General features: G+C 43.4%; 4 protein-coding genes across 15 annotated transcripts in view; 1 reads left to right on the top strand and 3 right to left on the bottom strand.

Annotated features, from left to right (window-relative positions):
- LOC126556322 (ras-related protein Rab6) overlaps positions 1 to 26,756 on the bottom strand; it is a 467,299-nt gene that overhangs the window by 35,616 nt on the left and 404,927 nt on the right. The window contains exon 1 of one of the 8 annotated variants that reach the window (XM_050211573.1): positions 8,242 to 8,246. The exons of the other annotated variants lie outside the window; for them this stretch is intronic. The gene's annotated coding sequence lies outside the window, so the exon portion shown is untranslated. Of the gene's footprint in view, positions 1 to 8,241; positions 8,247 to 26,756 lie in introns of those variants that run through there. 8 annotated transcript variants of the gene reach the window in all.
- Positions 758 to 7,304, bottom strand: LOC126567448 (glutactin-like). Its single transcript, XM_050223669.1, is given in 6 exon segments — positions 758 to 1,399; positions 1,473 to 1,844; positions 1,922 to 2,805; positions 6,449 to 6,865; positions 6,941 to 7,150; positions 7,232 to 7,304. Coding segments are annotated over 6 exon segments (2,598 nt in total).
- On the top strand, positions 8,750 to 9,476 carry LOC126556327 (uncharacterized). Its single transcript, XM_050211581.1, has 2 exons — positions 8,750 to 8,960; positions 9,031 to 9,476. Exons 1-2 carry the CDS (start codon positions 8,750 to 8,752, stop codon positions 9,432 to 9,434), a joined length of 615 nt encoding a protein of 204 aa, XP_050067538.1. The 3' UTR covers positions 9,435 to 9,476.
- LOC126568843 (gelsolin) lies at positions 10,744 to 19,954 on the bottom strand. 5 transcript variants are annotated; one of them, XM_050225497.1, is made up of 7 exons: positions 19,814 to 19,954; positions 19,260 to 19,514; positions 13,067 to 13,553; positions 12,791 to 13,005; positions 11,636 to 12,718; positions 11,331 to 11,567; positions 10,744 to 10,867 (listed from the first exon to the last, which is right to left on the bottom strand). In XM_050225497.1, the coding sequence occupies exons 2-7, from the start codon at positions 19,488 to 19,490 to the stop codon at positions 10,805 to 10,807; spliced, it is 2,316 nt and encodes a 771-aa protein (XP_050081454.1). In that variant the 5' UTR covers positions 19,491 to 19,514; positions 19,814 to 19,954; the 3' UTR covers positions 10,744 to 10,804. The 5 variants fall into 5 exon arrangements, with proteins under 5 accessions (XP_050081454.1, XP_050067048.1, XP_050067049.1 ...); XM_050211091.1 differs by lacking the exons at positions 19,260 to 19,514; positions 19,814 to 19,954 and adding exons at positions 13,618 to 13,692; positions 15,431 to 15,523; XM_050211092.1 differs by lacking the exons at positions 19,260 to 19,514; positions 19,814 to 19,954 and adding exons at positions 13,618 to 13,692; positions 15,431 to 15,523 and having other exon boundaries at positions 11,636 to 12,715.

The raw sequence follows: 26,756 nt of genomic DNA, 5'->3' as shown, positions 1-26,756 counted from the left end.
GCTATACGAATTGAAAGATTGTGCAAAAGTCTTGGGAGATGACAGAAAAAGGCAATTCAGTTTGCTACAACATGCTCCAGTTTGTGCACTACAGCAAATTTTGATTATATGCATGAGCAATTCTATTACAATGAACCTTAAACACGTAGGAAACCAAATCAAAAAAGTCATATTTTTTAATTGAAAAATTTGTAACATTTTACTCCGTCGTAAATCCGGCCAGGCCGTGACCATTTTTATAGCATTCTTTCACATGCTATAAAAATGGTCCTGAAAAGTCCTTGTATTGTTTACTTGCAATGTATAGAATTAATAAACTTTAAATTTAATTGATTGTTTTATTTAGTAAACTAAAACCCCAAAACATCGTCTCATTAATCCTTAAGGCTATTCTTAATTATTTTAACACTTAGTTAGTTCAAAAATAGTGTTTTCTTCCATTCCTTCAGGTCCCAACATGAAAGATACTCTGGCCAACCAAGTTACTGTGGGAAAAGTGCGTGCAGATGTAGCAGAAATACATTTATCATATAATCTTCATTATCAGCATCTATCGATGGGTTCGTGCTATCTGCGTCGAGCATAGATAACTTCTACGCCACGCAACAATATCCTACCAAGTGGAGAGCCGTCCACCCCGGCTGTCTCGTGACAGGCGTCAGGCGGTGCTCGGGGGTACTGTTTCTGCCGCCGATTTGTACGGTTTGTTTGTTTGCTTTGGTTTATCGCAAGATTTGTCACAGTGGATTAAAAAACGCTAGACCCGCTGTTGCTGTTGGGCTAAATTCCGTCGGATTAGTTCGTCCTGGTGCGGTGTGGTAGCGGCACTGTTGCTGCTCTGGGCTGGGTGTTTGGGTACGGGGGATTCCTTTTGCTGCTGCCGCTGTCGCCGAGCCGCATCCGCGTTGACCGTGAATTCGTCCAGGAAGTTGTTACCCACCGTTAGCTCCCGGTCAAGGTGAATGTACGGACCGAAGATTTCTGTTTTGAACCAAAGAGACGGGATGGATGAATCACACGGGATTAGTACGGTCTAGAAGGTGGACATTGTGTGTGAGATATGCTTACGATTAAATGGAGGCCAATGGGGAAGGTCTTGTGATTTGGGAACTCCATCCACAATGAACGATGTCCAGAGGTCCACCATTTTCTTTGCCATGCTCGTGTCCTGCTCGTTCAGCTGGGCAGCCGTTGGTGGGTAAGGGAACAGGTACAACAGATCGTTTGTATGATGCACGCCACCATCGAATGGAATGTGACGGATGTCCTGATCGTAACCGAACCGGGTGTGCTCCCCGCGATAGTCGAAGGAGTACACAAACGTTTGATCTGGCGTGTGTCTGCTGTTGTACTGTGCCAACCGTAGTACACTTGACTTGATCAGATGCATTCCACAAAGCTGTTATTCAGTGAGTTCAATTAAGAAAATGTTAAATAAAATAAGAAAATAACGCTCTGCGTCTATTACTCACATCGATCAGTCCTGGAATCATCTTCAGGATATCGCCATTGGCAGCAGCCTCCATATCCAGCATACTCTTGACGGCAAGCGGTGTAACAGAGCAAGACACCTCTACCGTGCCAAGAATTCGTTGGATCTCTTCGATCACGTCAAACCGCAAGAAGTCCTTCTTGTCATGCAACTTCAACGCGGTCAAAATAGTAAAAACGTCCACTAGCGCGAAGGTTCCCTCGTCCTTTACTACACCCGTCAGCATGGGAATATTTTTCCTACCTCCACCAGCCTTCATTACCTCGTACGGTGATTTGGGGAAGAGTTGCGAAGGTCCACCGATCGTCATACGGCCACCGGTGTTGTTGATTCCCTTGTGAAGACCTTGCCACTGTATAAAAGCCAAAAAAGGCACGGAAATCCTTATTAAATGGTCACAGTAAATAAGTTTACCTTGTATTCGCTTACATTGTGATGCATGAACGCTTTCAGCAGTGTGTACGTGTCCAACTCAACCAGGAACTTCTCGACCTGGTCGAGCGGTGCCTTCGGATCGAATCCAGCCCGACGTGCAATGTCCCTTGCATTCTTTTCCCCATTGTGATCGAACAGCCAGCTACCGAAGGCGGCACCCGAGTGAAGAATTATCTGCTGAAAGTATGACTCCTTCAGCGCAGGGCTGAACAGGAGCGACGAAAGAATACCAGCACCGGCCGACTGTCCGACGGCCGTCACCTGTTCGGGATCTCCTCCAAAGTGGGCGATGTTCTTCTGTACCCATTCGAAGGCTAGCACTACGTCCATAATGGCAGCGTTGCCGGGAATCGTGTCCGTTTTGGTGGAAAGAAATCCAAGCGGTCCCAAACGATACTGTGGCACAACGAGCACAATGTCTTTCTCGAGCAGATACTCCGGTGGATGCTGAGCGGCACTACCACTGTAGAAACCGCCGCCATGTATGTAAACGGCCACTGGTCGCTTCGCGGTAGTGTCTTTGGTGTACACGCACAAGCTAATACAATCTTCCAACTCTGCTGTTAACTGGTCTTTGGGAAGCTTCTTCAGATCACCGTAACAGGGAGCTCCACGACCGCGCACCGATACATCCTGCACACCATCCCACGGTTGCACGGGTATTGGAGCTTTAAATCGGTTCTCTCCCACTGGTGGTTCGGCGTACCGGACGTTCAGAAACTGTTGAATGGGTGTTCCAGACCAGGCACTTTTAGTGTACGAGCCTTTAAGCTTCCCCAAACCGGGTAGATCTACTATCGGATCCACATCACTGGAGAAGGTTCGGTTGGTGTTCACGCCACTCAGAGACACACGCACAAATCCTTCCTTCGCGTAATGTCGCACCGGTAGTAGTCGCAATAGCTTCAACATTACGATTAATTTGAACGCTAGAGGTCACTTTTTTTGGGTCACTTCCTTTGCGTAGATAAGTCACAGAATAAATAGACAATTAGGTTCAGACTTGATACCTTGCGTTTCACTTTGATATACCTTGATTTTTATCTTTTTAGTATGACTAGTTCCACGGTCAACTTTCAACTAAACGAATGTCCAACCAAGGCAGACGGTTTTAAGTGAGATTTTTTTAGCCAGACCGAACAATGAAATACCATCAGGTGTTAGTTTGTTATCTGCAAAAGGGATACATAGAATTAAACTATGGAATTCGGTATCCATTTTATCGTGCATCACCAAACCCAGTACCTTCTAGTGCATGTGGATACACCGAACAAAAAAAACATCGCACAGTGATTTATTGAAAAAAACATCGCGCGAAGCAGAAACTCCCTCCCGGTGGGAGTAATTTACAATGGCAGCTTGTTTACATTTCCCCTCGATGAGTGCGTCGAGATATCTGTCTTTATCAGTGGTTAGTTCCGTTTTGCCATCCCTCAAGCAGTCCATCACATCGAATCGGCTTCAATTCATCGCACCGTTGTTCCGCACATTTGGCAGCTCACCTCATACATGTCCGTTATCTATTGCGTTCCATTCGTAATCCAGCTGGCTACGTTACTCGTAGCCGAAAAGCAATCAGTTTGCGAAAATAGGATTCCAAATTTGGGACGTGTGGCGCATTTTCTTTTGGGATTAGAAGGATCCAGATATCTTGGCCGGCGAGACAGTGGGGCGGTATGTGTCTGGACGAAATGTCTTGCAAAAGCTGGATGGATTATGCATTTTTTGAGCGCCTTTTCGTAATTGGATAGCTTTATTAAAGAAGGTTTAAATATGTCCGTATCTTAATGGTTTATCTGGCGTTAAAGAGATTTGGTTCAGGTAACTTTGATATGTTTTTGGTGTGAATGCTACTTATCTGGCGCTCTACGTCTGCAAATCCATTATTCTGGATTTTTTTTGCGGACACGCAGCTACGTCATCACTTCATCTCTTCCCGGGTCTACCAAGCCTCCTTTGTCTACGTGGGCCGCCTAAAAGGATTTTATGCACTAGATCGTACGGTACCATTCTCATGAAGATATGGCGGAATCTCCGTTTGTTCGTTTGGAAAGGGAAAGGAAGAAAGGTAGCTAAACAAAGGGTGGATGCAGCGGGGGACCAAAAATGTTGTCAATAGAACAATATGCCCAAGGGCGCTGCTAGATATCCAAACTCCCCTATCTGCCAAGGACGCAAAAAATGATCCATCGACTGGGTAATCTCGGGATACAGACAAAAGTCAGTCTCCAACATTCTTCAAAACTTTTAAAATCCAATATTAAAAATTCCAATATTAAAAATACAGGGGTAGCTTAATTACAGCAATTTTATGCTGGTTACGCAAGCTACCAACACGGGACAACCCCAATTTTGAAATAGTTTGACAGTTCGACATTGATTTTAGCAGTTTAAAATTTCCCTTGGCTCACGGTCTTAATAAAGAGATCGGTATCATTTCAATATCTTCACTGATCTTCCTGAATCTTCCTTATAGCGATTGTTCAGGCAATCGGAAAAATTCTTGCTTAGTATCTTTCCTTCTGGAACTTTGTAGACTTTAGGGTTACACATTGTATTGGGGGACTTTTAACGCACGTCGACGGTTCCAATTGGCCAGATGTCTTTGGATTATCAAAAAGAAATACGCCTTACAGGTATGTTAAATTTTGAAGGGTTTACCTTGATTAGAGGTAAAGTACTCAAAACTCTTGAAATAAATGGAACGCCAGATTTCAAGTCTAACACCGCCCACCGATATTTTCCTTCGTAAGTGTTCTGGTTAGAAAAGACAACTTTATTTACACCAAATTAATTATTCTTTTGCTTACAGGGTATCCTAGCAATTTTTCACGACGACTGTCGAGACCCTTCCTGGTCGACGAGCCCCCCTGGTCAGCAGGGCATCCCTGGTCGGCGAGGCCCCCCTGCTCAGCGAGGCCTATGGCAATCACTAACTCCTCCTATAGTTTAAACCGCCACTGCATCACACTATGCTAACACGATTTTTTGAGTTGAAGTCAACATTGTAGTCGCATGCACATTGACGTATGGATCTACGGACAGTAGAAGGTACCATTTGAGATTCCTTTCAACAGGTAGTCACTGCAGCCGGATTATTGCAAGACGATGTCGAGTGGGATCGTGCACTCCAGGAAACTGTTTAATTTCGGATGCTCTCTCAGCTGCGTGCAACTGTTCGCTCTCATTCTTTCTGAACGAATGCCTCACTATCCTCACCACCGTACGTGGATGATTTTTGCAAATATTTTCATCGGAACCATCGAGATCGATACACTACAGAGAATTTAGATCATAATCAACTGTTGCGCAATGTGGAGCCTTTTAGATCTTTTCGGACCATCGATTAGTATCTTCGCGGAACAACTCCAACAAAAACGCTGGCCACTTTCCCCGAAATGCCTCAACTCTTAAATTATTAGCCGGTAAAATTTGAGTATGTTTTTATGCATACCGAAGCAGCGTACATTGCGGTATTAAGATATACCCCGCAGTTTTGTTACGTAGTTGGAGTTATGTTGCGTAGCCCTGTAACCGGGCCAATTGACTACTGTTTACATTCTGCACAAGAGAAAAATTTAGAGGACGCGGCGGTTAGAGAACCCAAACGGTGATTCAAACCAGAAATTTACATAACATTCTAGAGAAAATGTCAAATCATTCCTAGGTGATGAGGCCCCCTAGTCGGTGAAGCTTCTCTCGTCGACGAAGCGTCCTAGTCGGCAAACTTCCCTGGTCGGCAAGGACCCCCTGGTTGGCGAGGCCCCTAGCGGCCGCTACCTTCTCACATAGGTTAATACCCCACTGCTTGTACCTACCCCTACCCGATCGCTTGGGACTTCGAGCAATGATGACAATCACCGAACTATGGACCTTTTTTGCTACTGTCTGTCTATCTTTCCGCCCAATTACGATATTTTCCGTAGTGGTCTCGTGTAGAGTGCGTATAATCATGTAAACTGTGTTCTAATTGAACACCAGGGGTTAGCAGTCCATCGAACTAACATGAAATAAATAAATAAATCATTAGCTCTAGTAAGCCATTAATATGAAGTTTAACAATATGAACTTAATCTCTCTAGATGACAGTCTCTTTGTTGTACGACAGACGTCTTTCAACACAAATTTTCTACTTATGAAAAAAATAGACATATTAAAAATTTAATTCCTTTTAATTTTTAAACGTGTTTCCATTGAACAAAGAAAACGAATTACGAAACATTTGGCACGATTAACACACACGCACAGGCACGCTTCAGATACAAACTCAGTAATAAGCAAGGAAATATTAGTCCATTATCTTTATTGGATAAATCGAATATCTCCGAGTTTCCGGGTCCAAGTCCGAGAGAATATGTCCGATCGAATATGTCCAAGAATACAACGACATGAATAAACATTTATGAACACAAAAAAACTATCATTCATTCAATTTTGTATGCTGTCAGCATGATTGCTTTATTGTTTATCAATAGTTGTTGCAGTGAGTCTTGTAAATGCGTTCCCTTATCCTTTACATATCCTCTAGTTCAGCCTTGTAGTAGTGCAGCGGTTCGTTGTTTGCCAACTTCTCACGGATTCGATCACAGCGCTTGTTGGCGACCTGCTTATCCTTGGGACAAGCCAGTGCCAACTGACGCCACATGCAGTACCCAAAGTTGGACGCTTCCGAGTTACACTGACCGGCTTCACGCGGGCTCTTGACAGCCTTATCCTTCGCTTCCTTCACACACGTTTCAATGTGGCCAGCCAATAAGGGCTGCTGCCAATCGTCTGACGCAAAATTGCTCTTCACAAACTCCATCAGCTTAGCTTCGATGAGAGTTCCATCGTCATTGACGATTTCCTTCTTGCGACCAACACACTCCATCGCACAGATCACATCCATCTTGGTTTTGTTCAGCCGCTCGCACGAGAAGAAATCCACCGGTTCGTATGCTACAGAGGGAATTAATTTATGTTGCTGATAAGATGGTTTCTCCATCTCATTCCAGACCTCGGCGTCATACTTACATCCATCAGCTTTATTCTTGTTGCGCACTTCGGTAAAACACTGCTTCTTGATTTCGTGAATTTTATCCAAATTGTCATTGTTCGCGTCATTGCAGCATTTGAAGCGACGCTTGCACTTATCGTCCTGTGCGTCTGATGGAGAGCGACGGAAGCGGCCCATCATTGTTGGTTCATCCGCATCGTCGAGTAAGTCCTGCAGCAGGAGTTCATCTGTTATTTGGAGAAATCAGGCAAAGAACCGTGAATTCCTGAATTGCTTTCAATTTAAACACTGATTTTTGTTGCTCTTACTGTAGTAGGAATCTTGAAAATCGTACGCTACCACGAACCCGATCAAACCAACGAACACGGCAAACTTCAACATTTTCACAGAACCACCAAAATACTGCACGGTAAGTCGAGAAGATCAGCTCCGTTCTAGAGCTTGTTAGAATTTGATGTTGGCAAACATCAGTGAGCACTATTTATAGGAAAGCCGAATGCAGGAAGAATTGCGAAGAAAAGATGACTGGCTGAAGAGTCGCTTACATCACAAGTATGTTTGTGCAGATCATTATACTTTGCGATCTTCCAGCTGATCTGCAGGTTGGATAGTGTTGATGTGTCTGGTTGGAGTTAAAGATCGATTTGTACAAGATCAGAGATCAAACTATCAATGGTTGACGAACGGGTGAAAAGTGATGAAATCTTGGGTTTAATAGGCTGAAGTTTAACAATTTTAAGTTTTAGTTTTAATTTATGGCGATAAGGCATATAGGAAACATCTCCCAATAGAAGATAACGATTATGGAAATAGTTTTAACAGATGTTAAAATTATTTGAAAACGATGAGGTGCAACATGATTATTAACTCCTTCGAGTACTTCCATCAAAATCTCTTCCACTCGAAACATATTCTATTTAGTTGTTGGGGTTCCTTTTCCTTTCTCCTTCGTTCTAAGTCACATACAAAAAATATGATTGATGATTGATGGGCTTAAGATTCCGAACATGAAGATAGAGAATGCTCATAAGCTGAAGGAGCGTACATGCCCGGCTGGCTCATCCATTTGTATACTCTTGCTTAAATTCTTCCACTTCGAACCGCCTCTAAACCTAAAACCATTCGTTTATGAACTTATTTTTGCACCATTTGTAGAAAACTTGCCCTTCCAGTTGATCGGGTTTGCCTTTTGTGCCGTTGCCCCTATGAATCAGGTCAATGATCTTCTGAAGTGCCTAATCGTGACCAATATACACATTGGACAACTGAAGAGACATCAGAGTAACCGATGTTTACAAATGTTTACACAACAAACAAATGGTTTTTTTTCCTGTCCTATGTTGGTGCTAATTTCGGAAGTCAACGGAGTATATTGTTGTAGGAAAACTGGAATTGCTTCAAATGATACAGTGAGGCAATTGTCAGAGTTAACCACACACTGAAGGTGATTCACTTACAGAAACGAAATTATAAGCATTTTGATCGTAGATCCAACAGAGTTTGTTTGTACACCGGTTGCTGAGAAAGCCCATTTCCTTCACTGAGGCTGTTGACGATATGGTCGGGCACATGGCACATATTGGAACATTAAACGCTGTACAACAATTGTGAGAAAATCACCGCGGGTGAAATTACCGTAGCGACATTGCTTTATCAAATTGCCGGAGATGGCAATTAATGTACGATCAGCGACACGATCACCTCGGCGAAAAGCTGCTTATCGACATCTTGCGGGTCATACAAGCGGTGCATCAATATAAAAGCTTAGCTTTGCATGCACGGTAGCCAGTTTAATCTCTCCGAGCCTTCCGTACAGTGAATAAGCAATGGGAAAAGTGTTGATTTTGCTTGGACTGCTTGTTGTGGTTAGCGTTGCAGCAGCAGGGCGATTCGAACGGGCAGTGTTTGCACCGAGAGTACGTCGCGATGCTTCTATGCGCTGTTGTAACGATGGATTTGACCAGAGTGAAATTCATGCCAAATTTGCCGAGATTCGTACCGCTTGCATTGGAGAGCTCGGCTTGGGAGAAGTTTCTCGTAAGTAACTCGCAAGCGTGTGATAATTGCAAGTGTTTCATTTTCTAAAGAAGCTGTACTCCCTACGCAGATGAGGAGATGATGAAGAATCGTGAACACTTGAACTGTATCACCGAATGTATCGCCAAGAAGGAGGGCATAGCGGATGAAAATGGTGAACTCGTGCATACGGACCTTGCCAGGGTGGTGAGCGAGCATATGAGCACTATCGAGTGGAAGGTACCGCTCGCGGAAGGATTTATCAAACAGTGCTTCGACGAGGTGGAAGCGTCCGACAGTGCCTTTGTGCCGAGCGACGACGCTAAATGTAATCCGGAAGGGTTTGATTTTGTATTTTGTCTGTGGCGTCAATTTACACTCGCCTGTCCGGAAGAGTTCCGGGACGATTCGGACAAGTGTGTTGAGCTCCGGGAAAAGCTTTCCAACAAGGAAGATGTGAGCGGTTTGCACGATGAGATAGAGGCGGCTGAATAACTGCTTCGGTGAGGCGCCGAAATGTATGCAATCCGATCGACAACGATACGACGCACTGCTGACAGTTTTGAGTTTGGTTAGAATTGTAAGTTACAGATGAATAAAGTACGATGAATGATCAATGCCTTATTTAGCAAGCTTTTGTATTAGGTAAATAATGGTTCTGCTAAAAAAATCATTTACTTTTGTACTTCTAAAATTGCATTCGCTTCAATCGTTTCAAAAATTGTCACACTTTTGAATGCCAATTTTTCTTTGGACCAAGGAAAAAAGTGTTGAATACACTAGGTAATAATGATATTAATACGGTTTTCTGACACAACAGATTATTGATGCTAGCGAGACAGGCTAAAAATTTACGACCCCAATTATCTAATCAAATGAATTGTACAACGTTTCACATGAGTGATCAAGGTTTTTGCTATTTTATCATCTTTGCTATATTACTGATTAAACCGAGAGATTATAATTTACAACGTTGTACACAGTTAAACATCGTTAATCGACGCCTTGCGTTAAGTTCTAGTGAATGAATCCAACTCAGAAAAAGGCTGTTAACTGCAATTCGTTATCATTTCCTTGATAATGTGTAAATTTCGTAAAGGACGTTTCGAAGATTGTGAACGACAGCACTTTTTTACTTCATAGCTCTTCATGCTGATCATGCTGGTCATCTAGTGTATAAAAATCATCGTTAGTGGAAGAATTAGTCTTTACTACAGGGAAACGGTCCAAATGGGATTTAAACTGGTGATCAAGCAAATAATACACTTTTACTCACTACCTGCTGGGATTCAAATCTTTTACCAACTCTTTTGGTAGTCGTTATAACAAGGCAGAAGGCGTCCCCATACTCATACAAAACTCCTTGCGATTCGAATCTCAAAAGAGTTTAAACATTCTTTGCGATTCGAATTTCTCTGGCAATTATTAACTCCTTGAGAGCGACTTTGATAATAATGATTCCCAAAAAAGTTGAAAACTGTTTGCGACGAATGCCAAACAAGTTGTAAAATCTTTTAATAAGAATTATTTAATTTTAATTATTTAATAAGAATAAAATCCCTCTCTAACTCTTACTCAGGTACATAAAACACTAATTTGAACCTCGGTCTTGCCTTGTGAAGACTGAGCTGCAGTCGCCTCTGCTACCAGTCGTGCACAAGACCCAACACATCCCAGCAGAAAGTATAATTTACATCTTTGCATGATTATAATTTGATTAATTTATTAATGCTATTAAAAACACTCAAATCGGTTTTGAAGTGTTGAATATTTTTTAAGCTTTATTTCAACATAGTGCATATAGAATAGTAAAATGATGTGAACCCGGTTGATGAGGTAAATGACTCATGATGATCGACGCGTATTTAAGCAGCATGTTGGTTTTGCTCCAACGCCTGCTTCCTGTACGCTTCGTATGACAATTGGGACTGTAAAAAGAGAGAGAGAGAGACACACAAAAATACAAGAAGAAATGTTGAATTTTCTTGAACTATCGATCATTTGGAAAGATCTATACTAAGTAAAGGATTAATTCGTTTCATATTTTTCAAACATTAAACAAACCGTTCCGTACGAGACAACTGGTTGCAAGCAAGCAATTTTTACATGTAGTGGTTTAGTAAGTCTACAGTTCAGACGGCGGCACGATTACGAACTAGGCATTAAGCTCAAACCCAAACAACGATAACCAATTAACGAGCAGTAGTGGACTGAGGAAAAAGTATAATTATGTTAGATAAGCGATAAGGAAAATAAAGGGTTAGGTAAAGTGGTGGCATAGTCTACAGTTCGTAGTATTCGCAGCCTATACCAGGAGGGGGTTTTGGTTATATCTCACACGACTACCAGCACAATGTAAAGACAACACTGGACAGCGACCTAACGACTAACCTCCCAGAATGCATCATCCCAAGTGGGGAACAAACGTTTGAAACTTCTTGGTTCAGCGCCCTGTTTGAGAATAACGATTGGAACCGTCTCTTCGGTACGCTCGGACGGATCAGTTCGGATGTACTGTCGGGCCATGTCGATCGACTTGCTGCGTTCTTCCTCAGTCGCGCCATTACCAATCCAGCAGTAGATCTCATCACCTCCGTCCAGCACCATAACATCGTCAACGTTGAGATCCTGTCGAGAGAAGATCAGCATACAATTAACAATAGCAAGCAATAACCCATCGGAAAGGACATATTTACATCTTGCTCAAAGTGTGGCACTTCTTCGACACGCAGCTTCTTATTGTACAGAATGCGACAGTGGAACAAACGAGCTGACAAGAACGGTGCACCGGCCGGATCGAGCTCACGATCATACTCATCCTTTCCACCGAGAGCGCTCCAGAACTCTTCCGGTTCAGAATTTTCCTCAATAACTTCTGGGCTTGCGTCAGGTGCTACCACTCCGGCAATGTTTGCCGCCATATTCTTCTCCAGATCGGATGCACCGACACCGTGCCAGATGTAAACAGTACCCGATGTCTTCAGCAGGAACACATCATCGGACGCTAGCGAGGAAGCGTTCGGTGTCATTTCTTCCGCACGCACATCATCCGAACATGTGCCACGAACGCGGAACAGTTTCGTATCATCCGCTGCTTGCTTATCGTGATCACCCAGGAAGGTGACCATCCTGCCCTTGAACAGCTTCATAAAGTGACGCGGCTCGTTACCTTGGGCGACGCGTACCAGAATCGCCTTTCCGTTCAGTTCGTCATCCATACGGACAGCGTGCATTGCCGAGGCCCCCTTCTCAGTGGTGGAAGATGTCTTGCCCTGCCAGAAGTACACGATGTATCCATGTCCACCAGTCTTGATTGTGTACTCATACCGCACGAGGTAGGAATCACCGGCAAAGAACATTCCGAACGCGTCCGGCTCCACCGACACGAGATCGTAGTCCTGTACGCGCCATATTTCTACCGATCCCTGACCATTGTCCGGCATAAAGCCAAGAGCTCGGCCACCATTCTTCTTGAAGGTGTGCAATATCTCCGCATCAAACTCGGCATCGGCATCCGACTCGTCACCGTCACCCATGGCGGTTTTGATAAGCTGCGCATGGTTGATGCCCTTGTCGCGCCAGCTGGAGAAGAACTGCTTGAAATCGGTTGTTTCCCCATTCTCCACAACGCGATGCACAGCCGTATGCACCGGATAGCCCTTGACGGTGATGAACTCTTGTGCTTTCACCATCGCCTGGGAGCGTTCCTGACCGGTTGCGCCCTTACCAATCCACACGTAAATGCTGCCTGCTCCGGTGTCCAGGATGTAGCAATCCTGCTAAACAAGAAAACGGACAAAGTTGTAGAAATCGTGGAAACTGTAGCTGATCATGAAGCTATGATTGCTCACATCAGAATCAAGCATGCTTTGCTTCAATGGGCGCTCCCCGATCGGATTGATCTCTAGTGATCCGCTAGCGTCGGATACATGATACAGAGTGATCGTCTTACAATCGGTACGCTCGTATGCCTCGTCCGATTCCGATTCTTCTGCTACGTCATCGGGAGACCCTTCTCCCAGCACATCGAAGAACTCCTGCTGTTCCGAGGAGCTTGCAAACTCGTCTGTTAAAAAAAAGCTTTGTAGTTTTACCAGCGTTATCGGCCAATAATTTACCGCTCTTACCCAAAATGTGCACATTAGCACGACCTGCATGATCCTGGTCGCGAATCTGACCCGCCGCACTGATGGCCTTTATTTTCTCGACTCGTTTCGCGGACGCTCCAACGTACACGTAGATATCGTATCCAGCATCCAATATGAAGCAGTCTCCCTTGTTCATCGAACCGATCGTTAACGGAACCTGCCGGACACGCACATTCTTAGCGCCCTTCACCTGGAACAGACGCTTCTCGCCAGCAGCATTCGTTTCTACCTCGTTGAAACCGCTCTTCACACCACCGGCCGCATACCGGACCCCTCCGGGGAAATAGCTAAGAAAGAGGGGACTTTCGTGATCCTGTACCTCGCGGTGCTGTACCGGAGCACCGTTGTGCCGATCGTCCAGCTGTACCGTCAGTATGGCAGCCGAACCAGCCTCGTCCTGGGATGTTTCCAGCCCAAGCCAAAAGTGGACATCCCATGACAGAACTCCACTCTTGGATTCCTTAGTCTGAGAGAAGCAGAGCCGTCTGTTAGGGGATTTGACTTTTGGGAAAGATGTTAGTATGACTTACATTGAGTACGATGTAGGAATCACCGGTGTAGAATTTCCCGTACTCCTTCACCGGTACCGGTACTGGTTCAAAGTTCTGGCAAAGAATATAAATTAGGCTACATTCAATAACATACAATTTTTAGTAAACAATGAATCATAGCAGGGGCGTTTCTATCTATTTCCTATTTTAACTATTTTACGTCGTTTATCTGCCCGTATGACTTTGAGGTTGAATTTCCCATGACTCACAAGGTCGGAGGCAGTGAAACGAATCGCTTAGAAGATTCCTAGCGACACTGATGTCTTTTAGCTCACAACCTTGGGCCGATGTTTGCCCATAGTTGAGACGCATACTTTGAAATAGTATGCTTGAGTATACACAATCCATGTGTTTAGGCAGTAGACAAGTCGTGCCATTTTAATTAAACAGAACGAGACTTTACCCTAGTCAAAGTGAGCAACGCCAACAAAACCATCGTTGCAAATACATCGTGATGCAAAGTTTACATTAACACGGTTTTGCTAAAAATATACCCCAAAAAACTCCCTCGGTACTTTAGGGGGTTTTGCAAGGGTAAAATGAGAACGGTTAATTGCTTTTATTTGAACGTTTGTGAGCTAGTATATGTGTGTGTTTAATTCGTCCCAAATGAAGCATAAATATCGGTAGAATTGAATCGATACGACGCCCTCTTATCTTATCTCGTTTCAGTCATATTAGCCTTTCCAGTTACGTTTTCGGTGCACGGTACGTTAACCGTTTCATATTAAAACATCTGAGTGGTGATACATTTTTTTGCAGTGTATTTCTTGAGCAAAGAAACTATGAATAATTTTTACTGATATTTAGCCTCAATAAATAATGAATCCTCCCCCATGACTAGCATGACAAAGACCATGATTAATTCGTTTCCGACAACGTTTTGAGCGGTCGTAAACAAAACATCTGGCATGCATTAGTACATTCCAGTGCGGTGTGTGCGTTTGATGTATGTCTTCTGGTGTCTATTTTTAAAACCGTGCAAGAAAATGCGATGCCCAATGATCTCGAGTTTTTCGTCGAGATCCTCAGTTAGCACCTTATAGTGCGCTCGGGCTGCGTTTTCGTTTAGCGACCGACAACAACACTAGTATGGCACGTAACACGCATGGTTGATAATTATCTGCTCAACAGCATCGCCACAGATAACATTGTGGTTCCGTGAGTCAGGTATTATTTACCAGGTTCGGTTGGATTAGATACTGATGTAATTTCCAGCTACGAGCAGGGGAGAGACTCTTGGGAGCTATTTTTCATTTCGACCTTCTAATAGTGGAGGAGAATCATAGCTCATATTGGTATCATTTGTACGTTAGCACGACAGTCTGGTGCCATCGATTTTCTGGCACAAAAATTACCGCCTCCTTCGCTCCCTCACACTTCATCTTGTATCGCGCCAAACCCATCACTCGGCTTGGATGTATAATGTTGTGCGCGTTGTTTACCGTTCCAGTCAATCTCTTTATGCCTTTCCATCCCGTGTTTTATGTTCGCTGCTGAACCGTGTCGAAATTGGACAGAAATCGATTGCGATGCCTCATCAAAGGAATAAAACAAAAATGAAGCTCCAACCAAAAAACCACAAAACGTTCACAAACACACCAGCAATGCGACTTATTTTTCCCGGCATAGTGTTGCGACCACAGTTCCGCGTTATACGTAGATTGCAAATTTTTTCGTTTTATTTTTTGTAACGCATCTTCACATCAGTTTTATTTCGCGCTTCCTGCTTCAAACCTGTTTTGATTCATTTTTTCTTCCCGTTCTTAAATGTTCCTTCGTTTGTATTCACCTCAATTCGCCACAGTTCCAGGCCCTTGCTAGTGCCGGCATTCTCGAACGCTGGATGCATCGTTTCGTATTCACCGCACAGCACAGCAGTAGTAAATAGTAGTAGTAGCAATAATAAATAATCACTTCCAGCACGGCTTATTCACGGACACAAAAAAAAGTCGTCACTCGATTCCACCCACGAACACACTTATCAAATGGCAGCAAACGAAACTAGAGGCACTGTCGGCATCCGCAGCACGCGACTTCTTGCGCGGAACTGTAACGCTTCAATCGCTCAGAACCGGCATTTGTAGCTGAGGTGTTTATCTCGCAACCGTCGTGCTGGTCACCGGAGTAAGATTGGGCGAGGAAGGGGATTGGCGCTGAACGGGAGCGAAGTACAGCCTTTCCTTCGATGGGAACTTCCCACCCGTATCTTTTACGTGGGGTGGTGTCGGTGATGGATAAACAGAGAGTATTGTTGAGCTTGAACTTGAGCTGGTACGTTAGGAGGGGTTGGTAAGCTTCGTCGCGGCACGTGAACACAGCGCGAGAGTACTATAATAGTGGTGGATTTTGTATGGAATAGAGAAGCAAACAAAAACATCTCATGGAGAGAGATGTAGAGCTGTTGCGAGAGAATTGAAGATGAGTCACTACAGTGAGGAAAACACACGCATCAGAAACAGTGTTTGTCAGATTTTCAGCATTAGAGAGAATTTAACTCTTATTATTTTTATGATTGTATTTTTCTTTACATTCAAATAACCGTGAATTGGTAAGATAAACTGAATTTAATCATTGTTTTATGAAAGGAAAAATCGTATTGTGAATTATTAGATAATCGGGGCGGCTTGGTAGTATAGGCGACAACGGCGCCGGTATTCAAACGGCAGGACCGGGGCAGGGACTGACTAGTCTCATTACGTGGTATTCATAAGTCGAGCAATACGGCCAGGCCGTTAAGGCTTAAGCAAAAAAAAAAATTATTTGATAATTTGTTTTAAATTTGTTCTTGTGACTTAAAATTTCATTTTACAAAAATTATAACAACTGCAAAGGATGACAACGAATACAAACAAACCGTCTTAATTGTCAAATCAACACCAGTTAACCATCTAGCTAATGGTAAAATTATCTATTAATGCATTGGTAAGATTGTACATCACTCAATCAATTGAGTGATAGAATGAAAAATCGGCCCTGCGAGAGCGATAAGATTGAATTGATGATCAATTCGACGAAGAAAAAGTAGCTGCTTGCCGTGGGCTCTGAACGAGATAGAACCCGACTCGGAAGCAGAGTATCAGTTGACGTAGACGATCTTGAGGTAGTAGAGGTATTCTTCGGATAACAACGAAAATAGCGAAATCTGAAAGTGTCTTGTTCGGGGGAATCGTGTTTACCACAGACTCCATAAACTTCAGATCCAGAAGACTCCGTCAAAACACGAAATTCACGATATAACGCACACTGTCCGGTAGTCCTCTACCAGTAGGACTCCTGGAAACTGATGGGTGCTAAGGACCCACTTGTGGGAGGCATTTGGAGAAGGAGTAGGACCCACGAGCTAACTGAACTGATTGGTGGTGCTGATATTCTGCATGCCCTGATCGTGTTTCCTGGAAGTAGATTGGAGAACTGGTCATGACATCTAAATGTGCTCAACCCTGAGCAGGCCAAGAAAAAGAAGGAAATGATATTCGATGTGACAAAGCAGGACATTTAATTAACAATCAAAACTTGGAATTGGAATTAAATTGTTTGAAATTGTGATGAACAAACGTTCTAACATAAAGTTAAAGTAGACAACAACACGAAATAGATGAAATTAGAAAACTTAACGAATAATGTAAAAAATTGAATGAGCTTTTGTTACAGGGTACCTCGGTGATTTTATATTTTCAAGATATATTCGTTTTTGTCCTACAGTTTTTTCCATTTTGTCTGCTATTTTTGAATAAATTTTAAAATATCTTTTTTAGCAATAAAAGAACAACTTTAGGAGATAAATAAAAATGAGATTCTAGACTCATGTCTAGAAAGAATCAAATTAAACGTGTTTCTATACTTTGTATGTCTAAACACACTAATGACATAATTTTACATGACAATAGAAGCTGTCATATTTAAAATACATCAAATGTTTTCATTGCGTAGAAAGTTATAAAGCGAAAAATATTTTGAAATTCGATCGGTGAAATACATGAGAAGCTGTAAAAAAAAAAACAAAAATATTAGGAAACCCGTGAAAATCTTTGGTATATTATGGAAAATATACGGAAAAGCGTAAAAAATATCGGGACGAACACATAATAAAGAATACTCTCATTAGCGATATTACACACACAAAATAATTAAAAGAAGCAAAAAGAATTGATTGTTGCATTATTTATACATTCCAGTATTAAACGTAGCATAAAAGTGGTTGGTGTGAAATGATTTAAGACGCAATGAATTTTAAATGTAGAATGATAGACGGGTTACTGAGAAAAAAATTCCAAAGGTCATAGATATTATGCAGTATATCTCGTTTGCCGGTATAACAGTGTAATTAAGTCAATTAAAATTGGCTTCTAGCTGTAGAGCAATTTCTAATTGAGTCATGGAGAAACAATTAGCTCAATTAAATGTTTTAAATGCTGTATCTAAAATGTGCACAAATACATGGAAATAGCTTACATGGAAATAACATCTAATAATTTAGAAATTTCGTTCGCTAACTTCATTCATAAAAGTCACGCCGAAACATACAGAATAATATTTTGTACATAATCTCATTTATTGCTCTAAAAAAACAATTCAGTTGCTACGCAAAAAAAGCCAAACAAAATTTACACCAAACGCGATTGGTTCGATCCAGCAATGCGCCAGGTCTGGAAGAAGTGTTTGAATGGAGCCGTTTCGGCATTCTGTACCAACCGTTCGACCGGAGTCCACGCCGGATACTTCTTGGAGCCGATAAATTCCTGTGCCTTCGCTAAAGCTTGGGTCTTTTCTTGCTGAGTGGCTCCCTTACCGATCCACACGTACAAACCACTGCCAGTGTCCAGAATGAAGGAGTCCTCCTGCTTGAGGAACTCCTGCTTCAGCGGTCTCTCAGTGATCGGTTCCACGGCAAGCTTGCCCTTGGAATCAGTCACGCGGTACAGCTGCACCCGTGCGGCATCCGTTTTCTCGAAAGCGGCATCAGCCGCCGCTGTCGATTGGTCCGGCACCAGGGTAGGCGAACCGGAGCCCAGTATCGTGAAGAAGTTCTCCTGATCAGTCAGCGTGGAAAACTCATCTATGATGTGTACCTTCGACCGTCCGGCATGGTCTTGATCGCGCAGATCGTTTGCGAAGTTGATAGCCTTCAGCTTCTCCACGCGCCCCGCGTGCGGTCCGACGTACACGTAGATTTCACGACCCGCATCCAGTATGAAGCAGTCACCCTTGTTCATGGCCGACACTGCAAGCTCTACCTGACGCACGCGGATGTTTTTCGAGCCCTTGATGTGGAACAGTCGCTTTGCGCCCGGATCGTTCGTGGTTACGTGCTTGAAGCCACTGGCAACGCCGCCCTCGAGATACCGTACACCACCCTTGAAGTATCCCAGGAAGAGGTCCGATTCCGTGCCTTCGACTTCCCGGTGTTGTACCGGTACGCCACCGAGCAGATCATCCAGCTGGACGGAAAGGATCGCCGCAGAACCAGCCTCATCCTGGGTAGTTTTAGTGCCGAGCCAGAAATGGATGTCATGCGATTTGACCTTATTCTTGTCTTCCTTCGTCTGTGTGAGAGATGAAATGGGAGATCAGTTGTAAAATAATTCTTATCACTTCGGTTCAATTCCTGCATCACTCACGTTCATCACGATGTACGAATCACCGGTGTAGAATTTGCCATGTTCGGCCTTGGGGATGACTACGGGTTGAAAGTTCTCCACGCGCCAAACCTCCAAGCCAACCGTTTTGCCTGCATTGTTGAACGCGGGAATGTTTAGCTTCCTGCCCGAACCGCTCGGAACGGTTCCACCGTGGATGAGGGCGATGGAAACCACGGACAGCAGTAATGCGCAAACGATCGAACGGTTCATTCTACAAAACGAAACAACGTAGTACTGTTAAAGATCACTAGTTTGTTGTGCACTGCTGTGTTGTGTGGTATTCAATAACAGCTCAGTGTCATTGATGTCACGGTTATCAACGCTTGCGTACTGTACAGGCGGGTTGTTTTACGTTGCCGATGACCCTTATAGCCTTCACGTTGATACGCCGTTTACGTGATCAAGTAGATGAGTTCAAGGTTTAAGAATCTATATCGCCAAAACCACTGTATTATCCGAATAGGATACGCTTCAAGGAGCACACAACACTTCCTTACAATCACCAAAAAATACGAAAACCAAACGATTCTTACCTGTAAGACAGTGGTCTTGTGTGGTCAACTTCACCGATCCAAATCCGTGAACGTTATGCCGCAACGGGACTGAGAATCATTTATATTCGTAGGCTTTCGATTGTTGGTCGCTGTAACAAATACAACCAACTTCAAGTGCGTACAGTTCATGAGAAACGATCGTAGACACATGATTAAAGATCATGCTCGTTTCAAAGACACCAGAAAGGGATAGACGTACGGGCATCTTTATTGATTCTCGCATTTAACACATAGCTGATGTGGTCAATCTTGGACAGAGATGTAAAACCTTGCGAGGAAAGATGCGCAGAAATATATGTTGAATAAGTTATAGGTTTTTAACAAGCCGTTTTGATAATATTTTTGATTTTATAATGTATTGTGATGTGTTTTAATCAACTAATTTTATTTTAAGTTGAGCCACATCCCGTGCTGTTTTTTATTGGGGAAATAAAACAAATTTAAACCCTCCAATAATTGAAGAAAACAAATTTTCATTGTGCAAAAAATAAAATTAATATAGCAATTGTGCCTGGCAGGTCTTAACTAATAACATAATCAAGAAATAAAATTAAAAAATCATGAAAGAAAATTGAATCTAAGTAAGATTTCATGATTCGATGATGAGCACAACTTATTTCAAATAAAAAAAATCTTAAAATGTTTACTCCAATCATAAATTTTAGAATCTTTGCACCAGATTATTTTTACTAATTTTATTAAAATTTTCTTACTAGTTCAACGCACTGTGCTTGAAATAAATGTTGATTATACTTCTAGATTGGTTTTGAAAATCGTCTTCTTCTTCTTCTTGGCCTGCTCAAGATTGAGCACGTCTTGTCGACATGGCCAGGTCTCAAATCACTTTCCAGGAAACTTGATCTAGGGCTGCAGTCCTCCATCCACGGCTGCATCCGATCTCCGACAGGTTAGACTCCACTTGATCCAGCCAACGAGCTTGCTGTGCTGCTCTACGAGTCGTGCCGAAAGGGTCGCTGACGAACATCTTCTTGGTGGGATATGAATCTGGCATCCTCATCACCTGCTCCAGCCAACGTATCCTTCCGGCCTTCACTACCGTCAGGATATCAGCACCGCCAAACAGCTCAGCTAGCTCCACACGCCCTGTTCGCACACACCGCCAAAGATAGTCCTTAGCACCCGACGTTCGAAAATGGCGAGTGCATTGGCGTCCTCCGTCAGCATAGTCCAGGACTCGTACCCGTAGAAAACTACCGGACATATCAAGGTGCGGTAAATCGTACATTTCGTGTGTTGTTGGAGTCTTCTGGATCGCAGAAGTTTGTGGAGTCCGTAGAAGGTACGATTCCCCTGAACAATCCGCCTTCGGATTTCGATGCTTACGTTGTTGTCCGAAGTTACTCATCTGGCACCTCGAGATCGTCGCTGTCAACTGATAGTCTGCTTCCGAGTCGAGCTCTATCACGGTCGATGTCATCCGCAAAGCCAAGGAATTGAAGAGATCGAGTGAAAATCGTACCCAAGATGTCGAAGTCCGCGCTTCGCATGACACCCTCCAGAGCGATGTTGAACAAACAGGAGAGTCCGCCTCCTTGCCTCAGACCCCGGTGAGATTAGAACGATTCCGACAGCATGCTCGAAACTCTCACCTTGCACTGCACCCCGTCCATAGTGGCCTTTAGCAGCCGTACCAGCTTCCCAGGGAATCCGTACTGCTGCATGGTGTTCCATAGTTCGGTTCGATCTATGGTATCGTACGCCGCCTTGAAGTCAATGATCTGGTGCTTCCGGCATTTTTGGATGATCCGGGAGCACCAGAAATTTAAGGTTTTGAAAATCATACAACATATAAAACTTCATCTTGTCTTAACGACCTTCTAGGTCACGCCTTCTAGAAGACCTTCTAGAAAAATCGTTTTAAATAAAACAAATTGATGTTAATTTACGCCTGCTTCTGGATTCTACATCCCTGACCCAAGTGTCCGGCTGTGTGAGCGTGAGAAAAGCAGCATCATTACGCTTCGTGTTGATACTAAACAAGGGAATGCCCATAGTAATTGAACGGGCTAGTAGGTTTAAAACAAGACTTGTTGAGCATAACCATTGCAGCAATTGTAGTGGTAAGACAAGCAGGATTAATCACAAATACTACCAAATTGTTGAATACTACGGCGGTCATCGGGTGAATAAGATGTTTAAAATAGTGTTAAAGCTTATCGTCAAACGAGGAAATTCCAAGATGCGTCGAGAGTGACGGTAGACGTTAAGCAGACAAACAAGCGGTTCAGTATTAACTGGTAAACTGCAAAACAAATCACTGTTACTCTTCGAGATGTGTTGCCAAACGATCTTAAGGTTGAAAGGTCTGCTGCATGGTTGATTGTGAGCGATTTTCAAGAAACAGTATTGATACCCTTTTCCTTGTTCTGTATTCATAACTGTTTTTTTATAATACAGAAAAAACAGAAGTTCTGTATAATCTTTGTAAGCCACGTAAAAGTGTTTGTCTTACCATGAACTTTTATTTCTAGTAGATGCATTTAGTAACACAATCTTAGACTGAACCTACCGTAGTTGATCGGTCGTTGTGGTAGGTTCAAATTTTGCTTTCTATTAAAAAATCCTTTTATGATTCCAATTCCAGACCGTGTTAAACTATGAAGTAGTGTGAACATACGGCAATTAGCCGTAATATTGGAATTAATTTAATAAAAATATAAATAAAGGACCATGGAGCATAGTGGCAGCGGTCCCGCAGCAACACCCGTCTGGATCGAGCCTCTATCTTGGGCAGACTATATCAGGGAACTAGAAGAATGTTTTAGAAGTATTTGGTGATATAGTTGTTTAGTAGGTTCTTCATACGCAAAACTTTTGTTTTAATTAAATTCATCTAAAATATTAAAATTTTATGATATTTGCGCTTGACGCATTACAATGAAATTTCTAGCACGCATGTGTTTATTACCAAGAAAAAAAGGGTGTTCTTTAAAAAAGAAAAAAAGATTCTTTAGAAATTCGTTGTATTTGAAAGATTGAAAATAAAAACAAAATAGTCTACGCTCGAATCGTTTTCTAACTTAACGGCTGACCGGGCCCCGGGCCAGCGCATGCCCTTTTACCAAGTTCTTTCTTCCTTTCTATCCTATCTTATTTATTATATTTTACCTCCTCACTAACAGGGCCCTACATTAGTTTCCAAAACGGGACTTGAGCTTTGAGTAATGTTGTATATATTTTATTTAAATTTTATTATTTCAACACAACACAATATCTAAGAAAAGGCTCTAGGTGGATATGCAAACGGAGGTTTTCTGTTTGCCTAGAATTCATTCGTGTTTCATGTCCCTTCTAGCAACTATCATTCATGTATTGAAATATTTCACCCCCTCCAAAAACAGGATGAAAATCCTTTCTCCTCCAGAACTGCAAGGACATCCGATGAACATATCCTTCATTGTGGTGAACCTTTGGGGAAAACTTAACGAAACTTCTCCACTGCTCATCAGCTGGTCGTACATGCACGTCCGAACATTGGCATGTTTCGGGGGAAAATCGGTAAATACCGAACAGAAACAGGGCGAAAAACAGGATCCGAGAGCAGTGAACCATCTAAGACACAAACCACAAAGCATGGGCGAAAGAGAAATGAATTTCGAAAATATTAAATACAATACTCTATTATCCTTGTGTTCCGTTGTTAGTTAAATGAAGTTAAGTTAGGATGGAAGGGCGACTAATTCCGTAAAACAGGGATAGGGGGGAAAGGGCCCTTTAGTAGTTTTCATTTTTTTACAAGAAAAGGATTCTTCCCTCAATAAACCAGACCAGGAGGAATGCTTTTGTTCCCGCGTTTCTATAATGAATCAATGTTTGAAAGAGAGAGGAAACAATCCAACCGAAAGGTAGAAAGGAGAACGGAATGAAAAGCACGTTTCTGTGTGCGTGTTCGAAAATCGAGAGAGATGTACGAACGGGAAGCAAGAGAGAGAGATTGATTCTACATCCTTTGTGAGCGCGGACTCGCCTATTTTCCCGATTTTCCCGACGCTTGCAGGCACCGAGCGCAGTTACTTTTCCTTTGCTTCGTTCGCGGTTGCGTTCGCTCTCTCTCTCATCTGTCAATTGATGAGATGATGGTGTGGTAGTAGTAGTGTGTGTGTGTACGAAAAGAAAGCAGGTGACAAAAAGGATACCGTGCGCGTGTGTCTGTGCACACAGGACGAGTCCCGAATGGCGAAGGCTGCTGCGACGCTAAGCAAGCGATGCTCCGAGAGAGAGAAGATTAGTTCGAGCTGGATGTTTCGTAATATTGGGTCGGTTGCGCTCGGTCACCGGACAACGGCAGTAGGGCATCTGTGTTCGCATCCTTTCGCAGCATTAAAGCCCACCCCATGCGAACGGTGCGCGTTTGTGTGTGTAGTGAGGTGTGCGTGTGTGTATTTTTTTTTATCGAGTAACGGAGGAAACAAAAAACAATATGATGATGTTTAATCAACAAATCGTTAACACAAATTCTTGCAAACCCTGGATGCCAATCTTTGTGCCAAAACGTGTGTGAGAAAATAATTATTTGCCAAGTGTTCCCAAGATTTTCCTTGAAGGAAGGGTTTTTTTAGTATTTAAATTTTCCCTTTTCCCGTGCGCCGTGTTGTGCCAAAGCTTGCTAAAACAATCGTACAGTCAATCGTTTCTGCTTCCATGACTACAATCGAAAACAATGCACTAGAGGAAAGTCTCGCACATACCGTGCATGAACGTTGGCCACTGTTGAGCCCGGAAAGCGACGAACTTTCGTGTGTAGGCGTGTCCTGGTTCCGGTTTTCGTGTGCCACCCCGGGTCACTGAAAGGTCGGCAAAAAAAGCCCCTTCGCAACAAACAAAATTGCGAACAGCAAAGTGGCAACCCTGAAAGGGGAAGGAGAAAAAAAAGGCTCACCGTGCAGGTTTCGTGGAAAATTTCACCATTTCCACGACCGTTGATCGAACACCTATCCGGTTCGGTGAACCGGAAAGCGAACAAATTGGACCAATGAGACCCGGATTTGGGACTGACTGATGAATGAACCGATCACCGAGCAAGGCCAACTGATTTGGTGCCCGCTGCAGAGCATGCTGGTCAGCGAAGGGAATTTAGTTTATCATTCCGGAAGTGTCCGTTTGCTAACGGGTGCGTAGGATTGGTGGGGGTGTGCTGAAGGCACGCACAGGGAGTGGCTCATTTGCGTGCGGTCCGGAAGACGGGACAGGAATGCTGATTGTGGCAAAGTGGTGTAGGAAAAAGGACTAAGCCGATGCTACCGTAAAAAAAGGGGATACTCGACGGATAGATAAGTGCTAATGCTTCCACTGTGACTACTGTGACTACTGGCATCGTTCGAGAAAGCAAATTTTGCGGCTACTTAAAGTAGAAGGGCGCAGTGAAAATCGGCACCAGAGCAGAGCTTGCAAGAGGTTCGTATTTATTACATTCTTTAAATACCATTCCACCCCGGGATTGGCCTTTAACGTCCCATTTGAGGAAGTCCCTCCCCACCCCCCCTCCCCCCACTTCGGAAAAGGGAACCGCACCCTACCTTTCAACCCCTTTTTTTTTGGTCCCCCACTTAAGGAGGTCATGAATTATTTATATCGCAACATTACCGTGGCTACACGGTGGGAAGTTATTCTTTTTCTTTCTATGCTCTTGCTCCTTCTGATTCGTATCCCCACCGCCTAGAACCACCATCTGTACTGCGTAATCTAAGGATTTAGGTGGGTTAGATTGTAGCTTCCGCTTTTTTTTATGATGGAGCCCAGTTGGGCCCAGTTTCTTCCCTCGTTAAGGGTGTGTCCAGTGGATGCACAGTAGTAGAAAGAACAAAAAACGCGATTTCTTTATCTCTTACCACACTCCGCAAGTCCTGGGTGATTTTCGACCTTTGAAGGGGGGGGGGGGGGGGTGTGTTTGTCTGTCCACAAGACGAAAAGAAGGGAGGGTGTTTTAAAAAAATGTCCCACCCTGTGAGACGTAAAAGAAGCGAAAGCTTTAGTACTATACGTGTTTATAGTGCACTGTCTCACTGCTTGGCAATCTATTCTCAACGCCTGGAGGCGGGAAGGACGTCAACAAGAAAAAGAAAAACCGAAAGTGAAAGTTTTGCGACTGCTTTGCCAAACACTTTCAATCAAACACACACACACACACGCACACACACAAATATGTGACCGAAAGGTGCCGACGTTTGCGGTAGAATTTAATACCGTGTCACGCCCTAAATTGAAATTCTACCATCCTAGCGAGCCCTTCGGAGCCAACAAAAAATCAGCCCAGACCAGTGGCGTGCTGTGTACAGAGCCCCCGAGAGTCCATTTACACTTCCGCCCATTGTCGGGAAGGTACGGATGCGATGGGGGCGGCGTAGGTGGCGGGGAAGGGCGAGCGTTTGTGCAAATACGGAAGTCAGCGTTCGCGAATTTTTTGGTACGGGGCCAACTATATGAACACAGGGTGCAAGATGAAGAAGCATCGAGAAATCAGAACGAGCCGACGGATGGGACATTGATATTGAGATTTGTGGAAATTTTATTGACTGATTTTATTTTATTTTATTTTTTTTGGTTCAACATTTTTTGTTTGTCGCTTGAAGGTGTTCTGATATCTGCAAGACGTTTTTTTTTTGGTGTTGTCTTTTTTTATCGGAATTCTGAGCAAGCACGTCGTCGTCTGAGGATATTTGTGTTGTTGCCTCCTCTTGTCGACGACTTGGTCCGTTTCTTTGAGCAATTCTTCAAAAAGCTTCTCTTCTGCCATGGAGACATGGTTCCGTTGCTGGGGATCACCCCCAAGCATCACGCTTGTGGTGGCTTCGAATGGAAAATTCTTCCTGTGTACCATGACGGATGACGATGGTGATAAAAGCTCTGGACGTGACTGTCGAATGTTTTAGCTTCAGGGGCAACAACTTCTCATACTCTCGCG

This window comes from Anopheles maculipalpis, chromosome 2RL (assembly GCF_943734695.1).
Source record: "Anopheles maculipalpis chromosome 2RL, idAnoMacuDA_375_x, whole genome shotgun sequence".
In the NCBI taxonomy this organism is placed as follows: domain Eukaryota; kingdom Metazoa; phylum Arthropoda; class Insecta; order Diptera; family Culicidae; genus Anopheles; species Anopheles maculipalpis.
The sequence above is the reverse complement of the archived record's forward strand: the minus strand, read 5'-3'. Positions and strand labels throughout refer to the sequence as shown.

Coding starts and splice junctions, on each gene's coding strand:
- LOC126568843 (XM_050225497.1), bottom strand. CDS start 19,490: ATGAACCGTTCGATCGTTTGCGCATTACTGCTGTCCGTGGTTTCCATC. Junction 12,719..12,790: donor AAAGCATGCTTGATTCTGAT/GTGAGCAATCAT, acceptor TTTCTTGTTTAG/CAGGATTGCTACATCCTGGA. Junction 11,568..11,635: donor TGCCACACTTTGAGCAAGAT/GTAAATATGTCC, acceptor TTCTCTCGACAG/GATCTCAACGTTGACGATGT.
- LOC126556327 (XM_050211581.1), top strand. CDS start 8,750: ATGGGAAAAGTGTTGATTTTGCTTGGACTGCTTGTTGTGGTTAGCGTT. Junction 8,961..9,030: donor CGGCTTGGGAGAAGTTTCTC/GTAAGTAACTCG, acceptor CTCCCTACGCAG/ATGAGGAGATGATGAAGAAT.